This window comes from Silurus meridionalis, chromosome 27, assembly GCF_014805685.1.
Source record: "Silurus meridionalis isolate SWU-2019-XX chromosome 27, ASM1480568v1, whole genome shotgun sequence".
NCBI lineage: Eukaryota > Metazoa > Chordata > Actinopteri > Siluriformes > Siluridae > Silurus > Silurus meridionalis.
This window is the reverse complement of record NC_060910.1, coordinates 9,778,889-9,802,724: the sequence shown is the minus strand read 5'-3', so window position 1 is coordinate 9,802,724 and position 23,836 is coordinate 9,778,889. Positions and strand designations below refer to the sequence as shown.

Here is a 23,836-nt window from a genome sequence, read left to right as displayed (position 1 = left end):
TAAAGGTCATGATTTTGTTGTAGGTTTAAATGTACACCAATGACACTACGTCCAATTTTGTAATGTGTTTTAAATTCACCTTTAACCCGTTTTGTGATAATGATCTGTAGCCTTAAAGCAAATTTTTTTGGTCATTTTCTCTTAAGTACAGAATTGAATAAAAATATATCTATAAAAAAAAGTAATTTTTGAATACAGTTAATATAAAAAGTGCTATAAAAATCATTATCAGATCAGGAAAAATATTAGAAATGCTGTATATAAGTCATTGTTGCTTAATTAGTTTAAATAGCATTACTAATTTGATCTCTGACTCCATCTAGTGGCCATTCTGCAAACTATCGCAAAAACACTTCTAACTCTCAAAACAATTTCACCAACTGCTTTATCCTGGTCAGTGCTGTGATGAATCTGGAACCTATCCTGGGAACACTGAGCATGAGGCCCACACCTTAGATGGAACACCAGTCAATTGTAGGACATCACACACACACACACACACACACACACACACACACACACACACACACACACACACACACAGGCTCAATTTCGATTCACCATTTTACCCTATTGGAGGGGCCACACAGGATGTTTTGGAGCCAAGGTGAGATAGGTGTGATTGAGATCGTTTGGACATGTGCAGAGGAGGGACATGGGGTATATCAGTACAAGAATGCTGAGGGTGGAGCCAGCAGAAGTAAAAGAGGAAGGCCAAGGAGGAGGTTTATGGATGTGGTGAGGGAAGACATGCAGGTAGTTGGTTTAAAAGAGGCAGATGTACTGTAGAGGACAGAGTCATTTGGAGATGGAGAATTCACTGTGGCGACACCTAAGAGGAGCAGCCAGTAGAAGATTTCACCAAATCACATATTAAGAGAATGCATCACTTTTTATATGCTTCATATAAAATCGCTTCCATAAGTAAAAAAGGCAACAAATTTTACCTCTAATACAATTTTCTTTATTTGAATAAATGATGGTCTTAATGATGACCTCCTTCAATTGCATTGATCAACTTCAAACCTCTTATCTGCTTACTTTGTCATGAAAGAAGGAGAAAGCAGGGAACACCTGGCCGTTAAACTGGTCATCAGTCAATTGTCCAGGATCTATTGTGACATTGACATTTTTAAAAAATGGACTACATATTGTACAAAAGGCTGTAAATCACTAAAAGCTAAATGTTGTTCACCACCTTAAATTAAAGCTTAAAATCTACACTTTAGTCCAAATCCACCTGTATAATATCTAGAGGCAAAAAATTCCACTGGTGTCCAAATACTTTTACACTCTTAAAAATAATTGTCATTTACTGCTGTAACTCGTTTGATCTCAGTGAAGAAAAAAAAACAAAACAAAACGCAAACATTATGTAATCCACTTAAAAGTTTATTAAAAGCCGAGTTAAACATTCGAATACTGAAACGGCATTTCCCCCTACTTATTTGTTCCATTTTGTACAAATCACAGTGGTTCAAAAAAAGTATTACAAAGGTTCAATAAAACATTTTTGCAATGTCTGCAAAACATTCTGATTGTTGCCTTTCTTTATTTCTTTTTCTATATTACAAAAAGCCCTTTTAGTGTGTGTTGTGTGTGCTCGTTTTTTTTTTTTTGTTTTGTTTGTTTCATTACATAAACAAAAAATTTCAAAAGAAGTAAAAAGTTTACAAGATTAACAGAAAGTGCTTAACGGTATAATAGTCATATAAACCATATAAAGAGAAAAAAAAAAAAAAGGAAGAATGGTCATCAGCTTCTACTTGGTTGTTGACCGCTCTCCAACATCGAGGTGGCCTTGAGACAGAGATCTTCACTGTATATAAAGGCGACGATACCATTGGTGTTAGAATTGGCATGTTAGTTTTAAAGGCCACTTCCACTGGAGACGAGAGCTGTATAATCGAAGTCATGATCATATTAACCCCATTTGCATATTGTTGATTCCCCACAGCAGTCTGTATAAGATGAATGAAAAGAGAAATGCATAAAGCATCTAAACCACAACCATGTGACACTCATTCTTATGAAGTCACAGCATGGAAAATACAGGAGTGGGTTTCACCCAAAGATCAAATTCTGCAATTAATTAAATTCATCAGAATTATGAAGAGGTACGTATAGAAAGTGTGAGGTACAAAAAAAAGAAAAGAATGTTTGGAAGAAAGAATAGTGAACAATTCGAGGCAGGGTCGCTGAATCAGACAGGAAACATCAGCATTGGAAGAAGCATCTGCAAGTCTTTCCATCACTCTGTAAAATGTGTGCTGCATAATAAGCTGCATTCAGTAGTTCTCTTTTTTTTCTGGAGAGGGCGTGAGTGTCCAACTATGGTGAACCCTGTGGGCTGCACGTGCTCTCCCACAGCCACACCAGCATGATCAGATCTAACCCAAAGCAATTATTTCCACTCGTTCAGCAAAAACTACGAGGGCTGGAAACATTTTATACAATAGAAGCAATGGGAAGGGTGCAGCATAAAGACAGGTCAGAGAACAGTTAGCTGTGCTACATAACGTCCACAGGCACTGACAGTAAGAGGAGGAATGCGGTGGTCAGCTGCCTGGCTAAGTGCCTGTGTGTGTTTATGCGTGCACACACGGTTTTCTTTACAATTATTCAACATCTAAAGGCAGTAGTAAGACGCCCTCTTCAGAAAGGCAACACATTTTTTTCCTTAAAAAAAAAAAAAAAAAAGGAAAGAACAAAAAAAAAAAAAAAAAATCAAAAATCAAAGGCACAGGCACAGGCAATGCCAGGATACAACAACACGGAGCCCTATGGAGCATTACTATTGCAACTTTTTTTTTGTGTGGGTGTGGGTGTGTGTGGGGTATTGGTGGGGTGGTATATAACTGTATATAAACAGTCAGTAGAGTTTCCCCAGAATGAAACACACCTTCAGATATGGGCTCTTACAGGAGAACAGACTAATGACAAAGTGCACACCTGATTCTTAATACAAATGTACGCATGACTGCATGCAATCATGTCTGAGAGACCATTCTTCATGCACATTTCCTGTAACGTGCATCACTCGCCAAGTCACAATGCAAAACTTCAAGGCAATCGCTATAGAATCAGGAAAATAAGTTCATTTCCCCCACAATTTCAGCTAAAGTGCATAGGCTGTTACACTGTTAATGAGGGCTTAGAAAACTTTTAGCGCCGCTGAAAAAGTCTCAAAAAAGTTACCCAAGACATAATAATGTTTCTATTAACATACGTACAAAATCCACAAAACTGTCCCAGGACTACAGAAACACCAACCACCCTGTCTGTTCTTAAAAACCCAAACTTACCAAAGGCATTAATAATATTAATAATTATAATAATAAAGCACACAGATTATATACAAAGACATCATTGCCTTCACCAACAAACATTGGAACATAAACTGCATGGAGCTAAAAAAAAAAAAAAGTCCTTTTTACAGAAGAAACTTTACCATGCTACAAAATGCAGTTTTTTTTTTAAATGCTGGGGTTTAGGAACAGTCAGCCATGCACCACAGATCCAGACAGAAAATGCGTAAGGGGACAAAAGAAAGTGCCCAAAATCACCAAGGCAACTCAGTGTACCACCTTCAAGAACAGAAATACACCACTTTAGAGGTAATCACTATTGATTTGCCTATGAGAATAACTTGATAGTCTGAACATCGGTTACTACTGAAGTGCTTAGTACTGAGACTGCGACTTCAGAGCAATTGTAATTGTAAACTGGAGCATTAATTTGCATGCTATTTTGCTGAAGGCAGATTGATTTTCGATCAACCAGTTGCTTTTTTTTCCATGATCTCAAATATCTTAGCTTTTCTAAGCACAAAAGGCTCCGCCTTGTGTTGAAGTCTTTTGCTATTTCCTTTTCTTCCGAAGATCAGCTTCATTCACACATGAGCCTGTTGAGATTCTCTCGCATTTCTATTTCAGTAGCTGTTGATTATTCGAGCATGTCTCTAGTGAGAAAAAGTCTTTCCACATCATATGTCTCCAGCTAGCTACCACCGGCACCTGGGTGCAGCCTCACGGAGGTGAAAAATCTGAAAGCCAGAAATAGCTGAAGGTGCTAACAAAAAAAAAAAAAAATTTTTTTTTTAGTTTTAACATTTATAGAAATTGCACTCACGTGAAACTCTGATTTCAGAACATAGCGCCTACTTTAGCACAGAACAAGCAAACAAATACCTAAATAACATCAAAGTGTAATTAGTTAATTAGTAATTATTTGTGATATTGTAACAGGCACAGGGTAATAAGGATCACCAGGAAAACACCACCACAATGTGTTTGAGAAATACTTGATACTTGATACAGGGACAAAAGTGGACCGGTTATAATTACCAAGCTGTGCCATGTTACCACATTAATACTACATGAGCAAAATCTGTCAATAATACCACAAAGCCCATCTTTTTGCTACAAACCTTCCAATAAAAAGTCATAAAGCTTTTAGAAGAAAAAAGAAAAAAAAATCTTTTAGCCAACACCTTTGTGTCTTATCTTAGTCAACTTTTTTTTTTTTTAAGTCAAGGATTGTCACACAAAGTTATTCATTACATAAGCAAGTGAAATATAACTACTGTGACAAAAGAATACGACCACCGTGTGATATCTAGTAATTCCAAGCACCATTTTCACTGCATGAACAGGAAAGTGAAAATATAACTCTATGGTCTTATATTTGCAAATAATAATAAAAGAAAAACAATTCCACCACACTGTCTAAATCCCAAAGTTCTTTCTGTCTGCAGAGGTAGAACACAGCAAGTAGGATTGTGGGATGCAAATTTAGTTCTCAGCAAAGAAGAGGAGGCAAAAACATGGCAACCTTATTTTTGGTTATGTTGCAAGTGAGTAGATTTTAAAACTCCAGGACAAAACTCTAAAATAGAAAAAACTGCCTCTAGTGGCTTGGAAAAGTAACTGCATGTAAAAAAAATAAAAATAAATGCAGTCAGAGCAACAGCCTAATCATCAACAGAATGATAATACTCCCATAGAAGTGGTAGAAATAGCCCTAAATTAAGTCCTCACTGTTATGTTTCCCCACACCAAAAGCATCTCTTTGGTGCTTTATTAGAATCGACTTAGGATAATGTGTGGAGCATCGCACAATTTAGTGTTTTTATCTGCCCACAGTTAACATTAAGTGCTAGCAATAAACATTCTTGGCCCTCATGCATCAACATGCATAGAATAGGTTTCATGTACACAGCAAAATTTGGATTCGTCAAATGTAAGTACGCATATCATATGCACTAAAAAGCTTGAAGAACACCAATTCATTCATGACATTCATTGCCGCTGTGCAGGTGCACTTCACAGATCGGTTAAATACAGACACCCACAATTGACCATAAACATAGCATGTAAGAATCACTCCAAAGAGTAATTAAACATTCATGAAGTAGCAAGTAAATCAAAATCAGCCTAGATTTTAATCAATAAAGTACCACAAAAAATTATATAGCTGCTACATCCCCTATTTCTCGATCAAATGTGCCTGTATGCAAAAATCATGTACATGAACAGGCAAAACAGGTATTGCTTTTGTTCACCTCATTTAAATGAATTGAAACACCAACTGATACAACACATCTACAAGTTTTAGTTTTGGGCTCCCATGCAAAAATATACACAAAAACCTAAACAAATATTAGTTTTGATAAATCCCAAAACACAATTTCTGCACAGATTTGCTAGTGAGCAATGTTGATAAATGAGGGCCTTGAGTGGTGTTTACCCACTAAGTGGCTTTGAGGAAAGCTGGAAAGGAAAATATGTAGATCTAAGAGCTAAAAGGGGGCTAAGGGGGAACATCCAAAACAATTTTTTTCTCTTACCGATAGAACAGGCAAAAGTTATTAATTATTGGGGCAAAAAGCATGTACCCCAGTTAAGCTGTATTTACCTTTGCAGGTTATTATTAAATCCCTGACGCTGTTTTAGGTGCTAAGTGCAATAAATTTGTAGCTCATATATATTGGATATTTTTCCTCAGGATTAGTATTCATAGGAGAAGCTCATCACACAGCACCATGCTCTATGCATGCTCGGGCGCCAGCGCCAAGGCTTGGTACTGAGGGGGTGAGTGAAGATGCATTGAATTGTAGCACAAGAATAACAGTCTTAAAAGGTAAAGACATTCCCTATGTGTTGTCCCTACAAGGCCTCCAAGCTTGCTGGATTAACACAGTGAAAACACATGAAACAGAGTGAGAAATTCTCCCCATCAGATGATAAGCTAAGAACTCTTATGGGCCACAGCTTTTTGCCTCGGGCTTGGCATTAAACTTGGCTTCACAAGGGAAGGCAGAAAAAACGGGGGCAAAGTGGCCCCAGACAAATGTCCATCAGCGAGGACGCACACATTGGACACAGACACAGGTCTTCCCAGGCTCAGCAAGTCTTGAGGCCGAGACAGGGTGAGCGGTTTAGGTGTGGGCGGTGGTTGCCAGATAAGAATGGACCCTCAGGAAATGTGGGGTGCAGAGGAGGACGGATGTCTCCAGAAGCACCAGCCACGTTTGGTGTGCTGCTTGCGGAGGATTTCTTCTTCACGCTCGCGCTCCTTTTTTGAACGGTTGTAGCGGTCTTCCTCCTTTAGGAACCAGACAGGGGGCCAGCGCTGCTTCTCAAAGTGCTTCTGATTCTCTGGAGTAGACAGATGGAATGAAATTATTGAAATGTTGAGAGATATGGACAAATAATGAACAGGTCAGCGATGAGGTCAACAATGATGCTTGGCAGGCATAAGAGCTATACCTGGAGACATAGTCTTCATGTCTTTGGGGAACTTGCGACATACACTGTTGTAGTTGGTGCAAATGTGATGGAGGCACCACGCAGAAAGCTGTTTGGCATTGTGGAACTACAGAAGAGACATGGAAATGGAGACAAAGTGTTGTTGGCACAAGGCATCAAACAGTGATTTCTAACAATGGGGCTCGTTTAGAAGGCCATAAATGATCATCCTTTGAACTGGAATTATAAAGACTATGAATAAATGTTTATTTGGGGGATTAATGTGTCCCTTTTGTTCCTTGGCTACTTTTAAAATTTTAATCAGTGTGCTTAACAGAATAATTGGCCCACCTACAGGTTAAAAAATGTTTTGCCACAGACTTAAATTAACATTACCTGGGCCATTTCTAGGTAAGCCAGCACCTGTCCATCAATGTCCGCTCCTTTTACTGCCCACTGCAAGAGCTCTTCAACCGCATGTTGCTCTGAGGACCACAACATACCACAAGATCACTGTTAAAACTCTTCATTTTCACTTGGAATAGTAAACTATTTAAGTTCCATTCCCTTTGCATTTGTTTACATGGAGAAGTTGGGTAATGTAACTATTACCAGGTTCCATGGGATTTTTGATTTGATTAGATTTTTTTTTTTTTACACACTGTCTGTGTACGTGTCTGGAAAAATCATATTCAAATTTTATCTTCTGAAATTGTAGAGGAAATAACCAAAGGATATATATATATATATATCCAATCTTATGTCATTTTTATACCTCTTTATATCCTAGTGGGGAAGATATTTTGTGTATTTACCTTTAAGACACTCTAATTACTTTTTTTTTCTTGTCTGACAAACAATGCATATGGACAGCACATTTATCTCTGATTCATACAGATGCTAATGGATCATCATGTCTATTGAGAAAAATGTTTATCAAACAAATGATCTGGAATGTTATCCTGTTCAAAGAGTATTTGAAATACCAGGATGTGTTTGACACTAGACTGACTGCTTACATTCAATGAGTATTAATAATTTTCAAAGTCTACCTGTAAGACCCACAAGGCGGGGCAGGCAGAGACGGTTGGCAAGTATTATGAGATCAATCGGCTCCAACTCAGGGCAGGGCATGAGCAAGCCACAGTACAGATACTCCAGCACAGCTCTCATACAGGCAGTACTGGTGTTGGGTATGGACACCTGAAGAAAGAAAATACAAGGAGAAACAATTATACCATAATAAAATAATACATTACTAACAGCTACTAATAGTGAGAAAGTATAAAAAAAAAAAAAGACTCTGTGGCAATTTGTGGATGATTATTCATAGCTCAACTCCAGCATATGGAAACGCAAAGGGCAGACTAATCCAGTAGTGAAGCAATCTGCTTTTTATCTATCCCTGTTGACACAGGCAGGGTCTTGGCACATACCCATAAGAGAGGGCTTCACACTGACTACTGGACATGCATTTGGAGGACAAGTGGTCAAGAGAATGAGGGTGGACATACTGTATATAATAGATTAGGCCATACAGAGAAACAGTTGCCTTTTCCTGATTAGAAGCTCTATTCAAACAATTGCGTAGGCTTGACGCCACTGCGGACATGGCCTCTGCATCATCAAAGGACTCTACAGTGTGTCTCCATTTTGAAAAAAACACCATCCAAAATCTTAAAGACTCCCCCCAACCACCTGCAAAGTGTTATCTAATCAAACTCATTTCCCATTTCCTGCCCAAAAGTTAAAAAATTAATGGGAGGAAGACTATTTATTATGTATTTGATTTATTCTCGGAAGGAACCTCAAACAATGGCATGCCTATTTAACTCCAGCAAATCAGGAGGCAGCTTTTAGTAAATATCAAGAATGTTCCAGATCCAACCATGGCAGTATTTACTTCATGCTGTCACTTTCCCTCATACTGGCATCGACACCTCTGTGAATTAACACAAGATGAAAAGAGTTTAATTGCCTCTGGATGTGCCAAAGACCAGAAGTTTCATGTCAGTCTGCAGAACAGAATCCTTTCAGTTCTACTGGCACTATGAAGACTTTCATAGATGACACGAAAATATGATTTGTGATAAAATAAAAAACCTTAAATCTGGAAATGGCCTGAATCCAAGTCCTTAGCACTAAATGTATAACTTGACATAAATCAGTGACTATAATGAAATTATATTCTACTGGAATTTTATAGAAACAATGTATAGTCATGCATAGTGGAGACAGTTGATCTGGCATATGACTGAAAGTGATGGAAGGTAATGTACGGGAAAATTAGAATAACCCAGGGGGTCCTTCTGAAGCTCAGGTGTGCCCCACAGCTGCCTGACTAAGAACCAATTAGTAGAATGTCAGTCTGACTGTGGCATCTAATTACACCGAAAGGGCAAAGAGTTAAGACATGCAGTAGTATTGCAGGAGGTTTAATCCAGTCAAAGATTCAACATCATGATCTGGATGTTTTTAATAAGATTGGCCCATGCTTTAGACTTTTATTCTTTTTTTTTTTTTACATTTAACTGCCCTAGCAATGTCCACCTGTGATAGAGTTGCCATATTTTAATAAGAATAATAACAAAAATATTAACCAATTAACACAACAGTTAGCTACAGAATCTTTCAGCACATTTCAAATATTTAATATATAAATATATGAAATGTGTTTTGAGGTGAATCTGATATATTTATAATGCTTTATAAAAAATAATAAAAAAAAATCAGATCTACTGATTTGCATAAACCTAGCAAGTATTACAATTCTTGTCATAAAAAATATTAATTAAAATGACACGTATTTAACGAGTATCTGTAAACAGGGTCACAGAGAAAAATATAAAACATGTGACAGACCGTCACAACCCACAGTCTACATCATGCACTGAATTCTTCCTGTTCACCATCTTTCCTTTCACTTCATCTGACAGGTTTTCACAGTTGAGCTTTCAAGCTTCCCCTCACTCACTCACTAATCAACTCTGCTGTCATGAGTGCTGTTGCCGAGAAGCGTTTTGATGCCTGACTGTCGGCCATGCTTTCACAGTGCAAGCAGTTACACACATTGCAACCAACGGAAAGAAATGTGCACGCTCAAGGGTTCAAACTTTGATTCTTGAAGTTAAGTGTGGTTGCAAGTGCGACAATTTCAGCACAGGTTATTATACACAAATCCGAAATGTTAAATGCGCTATATTTCCTGCCTTCAGGAACAAAATGCTGCCTCCAGTCCTATTTGAATAAACACAAAAAAAGAAACGTGTTCTAAAAAGTGTAAAATTAGAGCTGTGGCAGATGTATCCAAGTGTTGTGGGGTTATTAAATATAGCTCAGTTTAGCATGAAAAGCACAAGTTGTCCAACACAGCTGCACTCTTGCAGAAATTTTTCATTGGAGACTACAGGATGCACTCTAAGCTTTCGTGGGACTTAAGGCCTCCGAGTGGCATTGTGTCTGCTTATACAGAACACTGTGCTCTGCATGACACAAGGCCCAGATCTATTGCAGCTCATTCTATAAATAGTGTTGAGTTCACTACAGTCAGTTGTCATGCTAGCTTGTGCCAGAAAGAGCCACAAACGAGGCTGGGGTTACTGTTTACGTTTGGTTATGTGTCACTGTTTGCTAGGGTACGACTTATTCAATAGTGGTGTAAAAGGCATGTCTGAAAGTACAATAGTGATCTGAAAAACAAAAAAACTAAATGAGAATATTGACATGTCAGAAAGGATACACTGTGAGAAGGAGAGTTGATTTTAAAAGCAATGGAATTAAATTTACATTGCTGCATGATGCCTGGGATGTCTCCTGGTGCTGTCTTATGCACAAGATAACTTTTTTTTAGAATGGACACAGCATATTGAACGTTGATCAACTTAACTAATAATGGGTAGCAAACCAATTTACATAAAAATTAAGGAAATCATAAAAGATCAAGACAATAAATCACAGAAAAAAAAAAGTCCACTTGTTTCCTAATTGTCCTTCTTTTAAAAATATTTTCAGGATATTTAGGTCCCAGGTACAACAATCAGACTCAAGGTATCTAAATTTATAATAAAAAATTCTATAGATATATTTACATATGAAATCATGTAATGAAAGAGCTGCAATAATCCTACCTTCAAGTATATGGATTAAAATTGGGTCAGTTTAATTGTATGGCAGCTGATCATTAAATGGTTGTTAGAGTGCAGGATTGTTCATGTTTTACTGCGATACCTGTAAATTAAGTAGGCCATTCTCTTTTAGGCATTAAAACTAAATCTTGCTTCACAAAGATTGCTTTCCGAAAACTAATAACCTGGTAATGACTTAAGCTCATATATCTATTTAATATTTAATCTTATTCAAAGGCATCCACTGACTGATTACATGCTATAAGGCCCAGCACTGCTATTTTGTTCTCCAGCACCTCGCATTGCTCTTTACGTGTCAGTTCCTGGTCTGGCTGCAAGTTTAGCTTCCTGTAATGAATGTAACACGATACAAAGCCATCTTATTCTGTTACTGTTAAATGCACCAGGATACCTCGAGTTCCTTCACTGCCTCTCGGATCAGGACCAGTCCTGGAGCCTGGCCCGTGAGAGTTTATCTTTCCAGAATTCGAGATGACAGAGGTTGGTAATGAAAAATAAATGGGGAATTCTTACCTGAACTTTAATAGATTCATGCAATTTAGTTATATATAAAAGCTATTTTATTGAACTTACAAGGTAAATACAGCTAATATGCAGACTTTGATGCTAAATAATAATACAAATAGTATAGTAGTATATATATATATATATATATATATATATATATATATATATATATATATATATATATATACACACACACACACACACACACACTATAGCTCACTACACATGACTTTTCTTTTGTTTCTATTTACATTTACATTTATTATTATTATTATTATTATTATTATTATTATTATTATTATTATTATTATTATTGGCTTAGCTAAAACCTAGTATAATATCTAATGTGTATACAGGTTTGATGGGAAATTAAGTTCACGTTCGATTCAGGAAACACCAGAGCACACAGACTTCCTGCCACTGCAAGCTACGCACCAAACAAAAACATGCACATTTGAAAGGACACAGAAGTTTGAGTTTCCCTTCATACTGTGCCTTGTTTATTCAGCACCATTGACATTAAAAAAATACGTAACACACGTAGGAATATATCACACAGAAGACTCTGCTTTAAATCTGGTCCTGCTCAAAGTTCATCTTAGGGAGTTTGTTCTTTCCACTGTGTGTGATGTCTTTGATTAGTTTCTACAGCTGATTTTTTTTTTCCCCAAATGCAGCACCTTTCCATTTACTTTGGACACAGTGCAGAATCCTCAACTTTACCAAAACATGGACACCTGACTGTGGCACCCAATCATTCCATGGTAATCCCTGTAAAACCTTTCCTAATAGAAACACTGTCAAAATGTGCTTGTCAAAATCACCTGGCGACATGCTACAGAACAGATTTAATCTAAATCCATGAACGAAGATTTAAAAACAATTCGTGAACATCTGTTGAATTGATCTAATATGTCAATTTTAGAAGCTATAGCTCAACAATAACAAAGTTTAGAGAGAAAAAAACAACAAAGAAACAAAATATACCACAAAAAGGAGACAATGCAATCGATAAGTTAATAATAGTGAAATCTCTCTCAGCAGTGTTTTGGGAGCTTCAAAGTAGGCAAGACCAGACAAGACCCAGACAGCATTAATTTCTTTTCCTGAGAGATTTCCAGACACACAGACACAAAGCAGACATCTCGGAAAGCATTTCAGTTTGTAGGCATGCTCCCACTGTCCCATGACTTCCTCCATTTTAGTCTTTTTGGGTCAAATTGCCCAAATGCTCCAATTGAGAGGGTGCCAAATCCAGCAGGGTGCATCCCTCATCTATGTAAATGTGATGGTTTCTTGTTGCTGACATTACAATATAGGTCAGGTTGCCATGGAGGTAACCTAATTTTAACTACCTGTGCCAGTTACTGTTGAGAGTTATGACTTAGTATCCAGATGGCCTTGTATAAGCAGTGGCTTTAAAGGAGTCACTGTAGCCGCAAATGTTGACAGAAATAAGGACAGATTGCAAATGAGACCTTTTAACCACTGTACATTAGACTCTGTGTACATTTTAATGCTTTGCATCGATTTACACGATACACAACAAATCTATAGCCAATCATGAAAAAATCTCAACTTACCTCCTCAATGTAGCTCTCCATAAAAGATCCACGAAACATGGCTGCCATCCAGTCACAGCTAGAGATAAGCAGAGGCTTGTGGGCAGGTAGGACTCCATCGTCCAATTGAAACACCACATCTAAAACCATTCGGAAAAGAGCACACATCTTGGCGTGTGTCACAGAGTCGGGGCTACAGAGGGGGAAGACAAACAAACACAGAGAGACAGACGGAGAGACAAATAGACAGACAAACAAATAATAAATAGACAGATACACAGGGCTAATAAGAAGACTGAAAATAGTGAGGAGGGGCCTGCCAGTTGGTGCTAGATGTGAAAATAAATCTTTGAGTTGCATAGTCAGAGATGTCATTTTAATCTCCGAAAATCTGTGCTCAGAAAATCTTAATGCTTGAAATGAAATTGAATAATTGAAAAGAAAAAGTCTGTCAATATTTCAAGTTATTATTATAATAAAAAAGCTTTTAGCCAAGAATTAAAATATAAATTCTATAACTATCAGAAATATTGGAAATAAACCATTTAAAAGATTATGTGAAATAATTCAGTGATTGAACAATATGTTTAGTATGGATCCAGAACAAAATATTGTTTAGATCTGGGGGAAAAAAAAAACAATCATTTTGCTCTTAAAATATCTTTCCATCAATATTAGAATCATTACATCTAGTGAAGCAGTTGCATGCTGATTAGTCATTTCTAAACAAGTTTTAAATTCACACCTAAATTATACATTACAGCTATCCCCCTGCTTTTTGGTGCACCTCCGAATATAATGTGCACCAGTCACCCCTGATAATGTTCACACAGCAAGCATGAAAAGAAGAAAGGGATCTAAAGCAGACAGTTAGGAGAGATTAATGATGGCACTGGTCAGACAGAGAAGCAAATTAGTGATACAGTGATATAAAGGAAGATGGTTAATCATCATTAATGACATAAAAACAAAGACAGACATAAAATACAAGACATGACTGACAAATAAGACACAAATAACATCACACATATTCACAGATCACAGAATGACTCAGACAGACTCACTGACAAATAAAGAAATAATATTCTGCTTTGCAAAATAAATTTAAAATAATATTAATATAAAAGAGTAAAAATACATCACTAGAAGACATTGTGAGCAATTCTATTCAAATTCAAAATAGAACTGCAAGTTGAACAAGTGAGCTTATTAGTCACATTTATATATGAAATGATTCTGTGGTTCATGACTGCAGACTAGTGGAAATAGATGTCACATGACAAAATAACTGCATACTTACCTTCATGGGCAAGGAACAAGTAACAGGCAAACTGATTTGAGGAGAAAATAATATCTCTGACAAAAACGTGAGGTTGGAGATGAAGCAAAGCATCAGGTGCCTACCAGCAAAGGTGCCTTTGCTCAGGCACTCTTTGATTCGGTTGGCGCGGCGCACATGGAAGGCTTTGGTGATTTCCTGGTTCATGAAGCTCTCACGGTTCAGCACGTTGGCCACCATCATGCGCAGATCAAAGACCTCCAGAAGCTCTGCAATGGTGGCCACCTGCATCAGGTCATTCCGGCCTTCATCTAGGTGACCTGTGTACAGGTACTGCAGCACGGCCTGAGCAAAGGTGAGAAACACACATCAGCAGTTCTAAAAATATCCCAAAAAAGTCTATTTCCTCATACAAACAATACAATTAACAAACGTATGCATAATTTATTTAAACAACTGTTATTTACATGTTTTTTTCTATTGGTTAGAATTTCAAATAAACTTTTGTCTACATATCATGTGTATTACAAAAAAAGGATTGTCAAACTTACAAACTAAAATGAAAATTGTGCTCTAAAATTGTCAATGTTAATGCCCAAAGTCAGAGGCAATATAAGTTATAGAATAAAATGTAGCTATATGCACTATATTTAAATAAATAGATTTTAAAAAGCTAAATATTCTATAAGGAGTCTCTACATTTCATTACTCTTTTTAATTTCTAATTAATTCAGCGGCAGAAATCAGGATAAGTTAGATTGCAGTAAGTGAACTGAAGGTCTTATATTGTCCAAAAAATTATTTGAACTTGAATGTTCATAGGAGTGAACACTAGAGTTGGGTGCCCAGAAATTCAAATTTTAATAAAAATATTCTTATATCTTAGACCAAACATGTACAAGATATAGTTCCATTAATTCTTTTTATCTTTTAATAACTTACCCTGAAAGGTGCCTCCTGAATAAGTTCATCCATGGATACAACCGTCATGAGTCTTGGTCGACTTGTTACTGGGTCATCCACCTTTTCTAGATACACACCAAGAAACCCCCGGCCCCATCCTAATAGTGGACGACCAGTCCCCAAAGACCCCATAGCATATTGCCCTCGGGCTGGTAGGGCATTATCACTTTGGGAAGTCCTCATTAAACCCTGCTCCAGGAAAAGCAGTCTCCTGCTACCCTTGGTCCCCCCATCAACATCTTTATCAATATCAAGGCTCTTGGCACGTCCTGCCTGCTCTTTGGCTCCTCGTCGACTTTGCTCCTCCTCCTCACCACCCTCCAGAGTCTCATCTCCATCCTTGTCTTCCACTGTAGATCCTAGGTCCATAGTGAATAAGTCGTAGAACTTGGAACAGGAAGTGGCTAGATAGACTTTATGAGCAAAAACACGAGTGACACCACCTTGGAGAAGGAATAGGACATCTGCGCATAAGGACTGACAGAAGAGAGAGTCTGGGCCTTCTCCATCCATTGGAGGTGGATCAGGGATACCTACTACAGGCCGCGGAGGTCTAGGAGGTAAAAAGGGTGCCTGAAGAAGAGGCCGCTGAACCTTCTTTAAATGAGACTTCCAGAATTGGAGGTGGCGACGAGAGATCAGTGCTGCACGAATGGCATTGTCAAAGACGTCCTTGACACCAAACTGAGCGACAATGCTGGTCTCATAGTAGGGCACACCTAGTTCTTTAGCCACCTCATGGCCTCGTTCAGGTGGAAGGATGTCAGTGGGTTTAATGGGTCTGAGGAGGAAAAAGTGATTAACAAATTAAATTCAAACTCAAGCAAAACAAAGGTTGAGAAAGATATTTATAGGATATTTATGTGGATCATACTTGGCCAGGGGCCTACGGGCCCGATTCACCGCATCTAAGTCAGCATAACGGAGGTCTAGTTGACAGCCCACGAGAATAATAGGGGTGCGAGGACAGAAGTGCTTAATTTCGGGGTACCACATGGTACGGACGTGGCGGAGGGAGTTCGGGTTAGCCAAGGAGAAGCAGAGCACCACCACATCAGACCTAAAAAAAGATTCGTTGTTATTTTTCTTAGATTTAAAATATTCACACTCAAAGGCATTTTCATACTTAAATCACTGCTTGGGTTCATTTTGTTTTGAATTAATGAATGTATGAACAAAGATACAGTGGATAATAATCATGAATTGATGACAGTGTGGCAGGCAGAAATACACAGTGTGTTTGTGCAAATAATTGTTTCATGCTAGGCTTTAATTATGCCAGATTTTTTTTTATTTATTTTTACAAAAGGCTTCCATATTCTTCCCTGAGAAATAAATCAATGAAGTGTTCACAAACAGTTGTGTGCATGCTGCCAGGCATTAAGGAAAGCATTCTACTTTATTCTGTTTTTGCCAGCCATGGCCTGTTTTGTTGCTTGACCATATAAGACATACGTACAAGTATATAAATCCTTTTTTAATTATTATTCCAATAATATCAGGTGTATGCTTGAATTAAGGAAAACACTGGCCATAAAATAAATTACCAATAACAGTAACTAATAACATTTATATTTTGTACAGTAAAACATTGGTATGTTTTTTGCTTAGACCATCATAACTCTGTACTTAGCTATGTATTGTATATCTACTGAGTGATATTTTACAGTAGTGCACTTAAAGGCATGGGATGTTATGCTAAACTTGTGAGGGACACCACTTTCCACAATAAGTTATCCTTTCTGAGGAAGTTCCCTCTCTCTTAGCCAAGGTAAGGAGCAGCTCCATTATCATTCTTCTCACATATTTGATGGTTAAACAGAAATGTTTACCCAATAGAACACCCACCGGTGGAGTCCTTCTAGGAATTTCTCTCTCATTGATTTGGATCTTAAATGCTGAGCACAGAGAAAAACTGGCCACTGGCCAAGGTGGGTAACCGTTGATTATTTGGTGTTTCCACAACAGGACAGAAACATTACCAGCATGCCCTGCACACAATCTCCTGCCCGGGCAGAATAGCTGAGCTAGTATTTTTATTTATCAGAACCAAACAATAATGCTTGCACTTTGGACGTGCCTGACAATCACATATGCACACACACACACACACACACACACATACACACATACACACACATACACACATACACACACATACACACATACACACACAAGGAACGAAAAATCTCTATCTATAACATCTGTTACCATGGCAAATAACTGGCATGTTTCTGGGTAGTAAAAATATATAAAGATAGACAAAAAAAAAACAATGGTTTCTGATTCTTTTACCTAAACCCTACCTTCTCCTCTTGGCTCCACTTTATGCTAAAACCCCCTGAGCCAAAATATCAATACGGATCAACAAATCTTTTAATAAGAGCCTCCACACAGCCCAATTATAGTGAATTAACAGGCCAAACAGCAGGATTATGTAAAAACCCAAATCTTAGCAAGCCTACATGTGCAATTTGACTAAGAATGATGAGTAGAAATCAGAATATAAGATGAGGTAAGACTGTAAATGGAACCGAGAAAGTAGCAATGTTGTATTGAACAAAATTAGGCTTAAGTGTAAAATAATGGGGTGTAGTTTTACTGACCTTCCGTAAGCAAATCGTCTGTCTTTGTGATGGTCTCCAAATGTATCCCACAGCCTGAGAGACACACTGACTTCATCCACCACATCTCTAGATCTTTCCAACACCTTGGTGAGAGAGGCAATTATGTTCTTATGTTTATGTTAAAATTGTGTTGGCCCATGCATATATGTGTTGATTTATAAGTATAAAAAAATGTATAAATGCAACATATTATTTATCTTCTATCTGGCACAATGATAAAATAATCACGGTCATCAAATTTCTAAAATTATACTAGTGATCTGATCGAGTTGATTATGTGCTTAACACAAGGTAGTGATATTAAAAAAAAGTAAGAAATAAAATTATTCGACAACAATTATAACAAAAACAAAGAGAGGAAAAATGTAGTCGGAAAAGAAAAAAGATAAGAGAAAATGATTAATATAAAAATGAAAAAAATATAGACTAAGAAAAAGTTAAAAAGGAGGATAAAGTGTCTCTTCCACAAGAAATAAAATTTTTACAGCTAAAAGCACACCACTTTATAACATGTTTTACTTTAGAGATGCAATATAGCCTTATTATATTTGTATACATTCCAACATGTTGTGCAGACGCCACAGGTCTACCCACCTCCTGGCACACTCTGTACTGGTCGATGGCCCACACGGTTGGCACGTGGGTGGCGAGCAGCTGGTACTGCGTGAGGGTGGCATTGCAGGCACGAGCACAAATAAGACGGGTTTTGCCTACGGCGTTATCACCCACCACCACACACTTTATAGTCTCCACATTAGGCCTTTCATAGTCTGTGTCTATATCCATGGAGAGGGCCCTGAGAGGGAGAGAGAGAGCGAGAGAGAGAGAGAGAGAGTACAAGTGAAAGGAAAAAGAAAAGAATGAATACATAAGGAAGCATTGGTTACTAAATACTCTTTACCGACACATAATGCCCTAATGTATCTGCAAATATGAATCATAACTAAATGATGGCACCCTAAAGATACTCCTAATGTTTACATCATAAAACCATAAAATCAATCATGTCACCAAGAGAAACAAACAAAACAGTTCACAGTAGTGATCACTTGCTTATACACCCCTCCCAGGAAGCAACAAAAACATCCTTCATTTTTTTTTTCCCCACTAAGTGAGATAGCAGCATTTCTGAGGAACTGCGAGAGCCAATGCTACTAACAGAGCCCAAAGCCCAGTGGCAGAGTTTATTTTGGAAAAGTGCGCAAGAGTCCCATCTGCTAATGTGGACTACATGAAAGCCAGAGCGTTTGTGCGCACGCTCACACTCTCACACACACCTACTTAACTCCCCAGGCATTAATCCACACTAAGACAAGGAAAGGAAAAAAGGCATTACCTACTTAAAGGATGCTGTTAGATTTGGCATAGCAGTACAATGCTGTAACCTAATATCCATGACAACAACAACAACAAAAAAAGCTTTTGTAAAAGTTGGATGTGATTAAGCAATGAGGATGGAGTGGGTGACGAAAGTGTGCAATGCTGAGCTGAAAGCCGTTAGGTTAGTATTTGTAAGCTTTACACACACACATACAAGACAGTTAGAGGTCTTGTGTTTAAAGGTAAATGTAAATACAGTAACTCATGTGGTTAGATAACAAGTTTGCATGTTATAAGGACATGCTCCAGCCCCTTTTGGAGATCCTAAGAGCCATTCATTCATTGATATTTCTCCACACAAAATTCCTCAGCTCCACACACCTTAAAAGCGTCCCTCATGCAGGAACGAACAAAAGCGGTCGCCTTGCAACGCTTTCCATTCAGCAAAAGATACAGCTATCTGCATTACAAGCAGCAGAGCATTCGGCGAACCAGCTCTGACAGGCTTCCTAAAAAAAACATTGATGAAAGATTGATAGAGCTGCTGCATATTATGCCATTGACAAAGACGTCATTGCTGTGACCTGCTATGCCAAGCTGGGGGGTGTCTAAAAACAGCTCCTATTCAGAGGGACATACGAGCCATCTTTTTAGCCAGCGTGTCCCTCTCGTCTCATCTCTCAAGGATGAGAAAGCAAGACTAGAATCATTCACCATATGGCTGAAAGAAGGATAATGAGGGCAAGAAACACATACCGGTCTTCAATAAGCTTGAGTAAGTTTTCCCAGAATAAACATTACAATGTGTCCATAACGGAACGGTTTAGTTTCAGTTTTGCACCATCAAGCGCCATTCATATTTTCTTCAGAAAATGTCATAATTTAGTTTTAGATTATATGTGAATTGTGAATTCCTTTTCATCTTCCTCTCGAGATTTAATCAGCATTGAGAACAATGTTGGTCCAACGGCCTGATATATCATGTCATAACATTTAAAAATGCACAGCGTGACGCAAACTCTCAAAAGAAAGCACTTCCAAATAAAAAAAAGATTTTTTTTTATCATTCATAAAAAAATTAATAATATAGCTGCAAGCAACCACTAAAACAAAATTTGATTTTACCATTTAAGAAGGGTCATAAGTTCAATCTTTTTTTATAATTAGGATCCCTTACAGTCATAATGCGCCTAATTATTCTGAAATGTACTTTTATAACTGGCTTTTATTAAAATTACCAATAGATTTGTTAACATTACTTGTAAGTAAATAAGTAAATAGCTGTAATTAAAGTAAGCTGTCATTTCCACCATTGTGACAAAATGAGAAAAGATAGCGAACCCCACAAGCATGTAAACACAAATAGAATCACTTTTTTTTTCTAGCCAAAGAATCCATGAAGAATCCTTGTTTCTAAGAGTGTAGGAGGAAGCAGCCTACCTTGACGTTTCTATTGCGAAGCACAGACGTTTCACATGTTGCTCCAAGTAAACAAAAACCCTGCCTAGTTCACACAGGATAAGAGCCAACTGACAAAGATCAATGGTTAACTTGATTTTATGCTAGTCATGCTTGTGATGACTCAATATCGGAAAATCGTGCAAAAGGTCAAAACTAATGTTTCGATGCTGTAGAATAATGTGAAAAAGTGTAACATATAGGTTAATATACACTGGTTTTAGATTAACCCATTTTTTTTTCCATTGAGAAGGTAAAAAGGGTTTCACCCTGACTGACCAGTACAGGCTGTGCTAGGTAATGATTCCACATCACGATTTTCTTTTAATCCAGGACCATTTCATCAAATTGTCTGGGTATTTTCTGCATTACGGCTTATAACGTGAAAGGCACATGGTTGCTGTGTTTAGAACAGAAAAGTGTTTAATACCTGCGATCTCTGTAGGCCAGTAATCAGCTTAGAAACAGAGCAGTGGATGATGTAATCTAACAGCAAATACCTTTTTTCAGGAATTTATAAAAAGGAAAAAAGAGAGAGAAAGAGAAACAGAGAGAGAGAGAGAGAGAGAGAGAGAGAGAGAGAGAGAGAGAGAGAGAGAGAGAGAGAGTCAACCCTCCTATTGCTGTCTGATTCTAGCTCTCTGGGTAGTGACCCTGTGAGGAATTGCGCTGTTTGACAGTGAAAAATATACTGTTACTATTATTATATAATTAAAAAAAAGAATGTTATAAATATTGCTTACATTTCTAATGCTTTACCAAATGCAAAGATTTTTATGCCACTGTGCAATCAAACAGGAATGTCTTTATTTTTATACACCATGCTGCAGGCAGATGAACTTAGAACTTGGCAAAAAATCCAGAAACCAGATACCTTCAAGCCAGAGTTTAGTTTCACTTCCATCAGCTGACCGACATGCTGTCTCACACTACAGAACACACACACACACACACACACACAGACGCACACACACAGACGCACGCACACAGACGCACGCACACACACACACACACACACACACACACACACACACACACACAGAGGCAAGCGCATGCCGACACAGGGGTAGACACAACAGGTATCAGAGAGCAGGGACAGCAGAGTGAGTCAAAAGTCATAGAGTGAATGGTGCCTTTTGCTTTGTTAGTGAACGGCAAAGTGTAGAGAATGAAGTTGTCTAACAGGAAGTTAGGTGAAGAGAGATAGAAAGCAAAACAGAGAATAATGGAGGTATGCAATGAGGGACAGTCAGTGTGGGTAGGTGACAGTGAAAGCGAAACAGACCGACAGAGAGAGACTGAGAAAAAGAGAGAAAGAAGGGCAGGGACAGAAAGAGATAGAGGCAAAGACCGAGAGAGACAGAGAAAGACAGAGAGAGAGAGAGAGAGAGAGAGAGAGGCAGACGCCTACTCCATTCACAAACATTTCACAGCCTACACAATAGTCCTTCTGCTCAATTCAACTGAGCCAAACTCTGTTTCTTTAGATTATATACACAATGTTGCCAGTTTATTAGGAACACCTACTGGCCGTCTACACTCAATAACCATTGATAAGATAAAAATATACAATTATTGACTGCACTAAACCTAATAAACAGACAGTATTTGCATAATAGACCAAGTAACCTGTAATAGTTAAAGAGTCTACACTGGGCACTTTATTAGACACACCAAGCGTGTTGGTACAGTCTGGAGGTGTACAAATAAAAATGTGCTTTTTTTTCCCCATGCACAGTTTGTTTTAACAGCTCTCTAGCTCTTTATCAGAGGTCAGTTTCTGGATACAGAGCCTGAATACCTTCTACATGCATGAAGTTTGGCAGAAATTATTTTGTGTATGTATGTGCAGTAAATAACACTAAAGAGTTTGGTCTATTTTGGCAGTGCAAAGGCCAAACCAAGCTCATTTTTCTGAGGCCTGAGTTGAACATGCTCCAACTGGCAAGACGTTAAGGCAGCAGCGTTTGGGTCCGATTCAACTCTGATTTGGCAGGATTGGCATTAGCACAAGGGATGTCTTCACCAAACCCTGCCTCTTTAAGCTAGTCAAGAGAAACCAGCTTGATGCCAGTGGGTGCCACTGACTTCCGCAGCATTCTTCAGTAACTGTGGGCAAATTTAATGTAAAACTTGCAGATTTATAGTCGTAGTTGTTCTAAAAGACCTACAGCTCAGTTAAATGCACCCAGTGTATATTAAGTTCAACATGTGTAAAAGGCAAGGAGAAGAACATTTTGACAGAAGGTCCACGGCTGGACTGTTGAACAAGACTGTTAACTCTCGACTGCTTCTCTTTATACTTGGATAGATTGCGTATCTACTGTAATACAATAAAAGACACTGGGATAGAAGGATAATCGAAATAAATACAGTTGTAATTTCTTTTCTTACAAGTTACAAAACAATACACTTTCCAACTGGTTCTGCTTTAATACCGATGTAAATGTTACATCACAAGCAAAAGAGCAGACTGGACAAAGTAGGCTACCCTATACAAATGACACAGTTTATAGGAGACAGCGCACTGCTAATCCCTTGGCTCTTCACATACATAACCACTGGAGCATAACCATATCTGACACATACAATGATCCAAATCCATTTTTGTTAAGATTTATGAAAAAAGTGTTATTTGTGATAAAAAAAAGTTTTGCATAAAAAAAAAAAAAATAGGAACATTTTGTTCGCCTCAATATGAATGGCATTGCCTACAACCTATAATAACCTGGAAAAAAAAAAAAGAAGAAGTGACGTATGAAAAACCAGTGAGGCCTTGAAAAGGACAAAGAGAAAGCACTCTCCTCGCGTTTTCTATCAAACTCCAGGCCTCGCTCGTACGATAGCCATTAAGAATAGATTGAAAACGACGCCCAGTCCATTACGACTGTACACTCTGAATGTCTTAAAACAACCCTCGGATGATGCACACGAGCCTGCAAAGACATCTCAGCCACGCGTAGGGATGCGTCCATGCATGAAAAGGCTGAATCAGGATGTTGGTGCGCAGCAAAGCAACCTGCCAAGTAACTGCCCTGTGATGTTTAACTAGACAAAAACACTCCCAATGATGGAGACCGGGTGGACCTCAGCTGTCAGATGCTCACCAAACATATCCACACCTTTGCCCTGAAAGGTAAATGCAGCCAAGGACAGAGTAAGGCTCATTAAGTCTGGCCAGGACACCTTCCTTAAGTTCCAACAGTGCTGCCAAAGTGAATTTAGG

General features: G+C 38.1%; 1 protein-coding gene across 6 annotated transcripts in view; it reads right to left on the bottom strand.

The window, feature by feature from the left end:
- Window positions 1–1,371: 1,371 nt before the first annotated feature.
- Window positions 1,372–23,836, bottom strand: part of rhobtb4 (Rho related BTB domain containing 4) — a 37,727-nt gene continuing 15,262 nt past the window's right edge. For 5 of the 6 annotated variants that reach the window (XM_046841514.1, XM_046841515.1, XM_046841513.1 and 2 more), the window contains 10 exons: window positions 18,427–18,628; window positions 17,812–17,915; window positions 16,080–16,265; window positions 15,185–15,986; window positions 14,368–14,587; window positions 12,985–13,103; window positions 7,802–7,952; window positions 7,146–7,234; window positions 6,771–6,876; window positions 1,372–6,659 (listed from right to left, as the gene is read on the bottom strand). In XM_046841514.1, coding sequence (XP_046697470.1) covers window positions 6,478–6,659; window positions 6,771–6,876; window positions 7,146–7,234; window positions 7,802–7,952; window positions 12,985–13,103; window positions 14,368–14,587; window positions 15,185–15,986; window positions 16,080–16,265; window positions 17,812–17,915; window positions 18,427–18,618 — 2,151 coding nt within the window. In that variant the 5' untranslated portion in view covers window positions 18,619–18,628 and the 3' untranslated portion in view covers window positions 1,372–6,477. Of the gene's footprint in view, window positions 6,660–6,770; window positions 6,877–7,145; window positions 7,235–7,801; window positions 7,953–12,984; window positions 13,104–14,367; window positions 14,588–15,184; window positions 15,987–16,079; window positions 16,266–17,811; window positions 17,916–18,426; window positions 18,629–20,592; window positions 20,636–23,836 lie in introns of those variants that run through there. The other variant, XM_046841518.1, reaches the window with a different exon arrangement.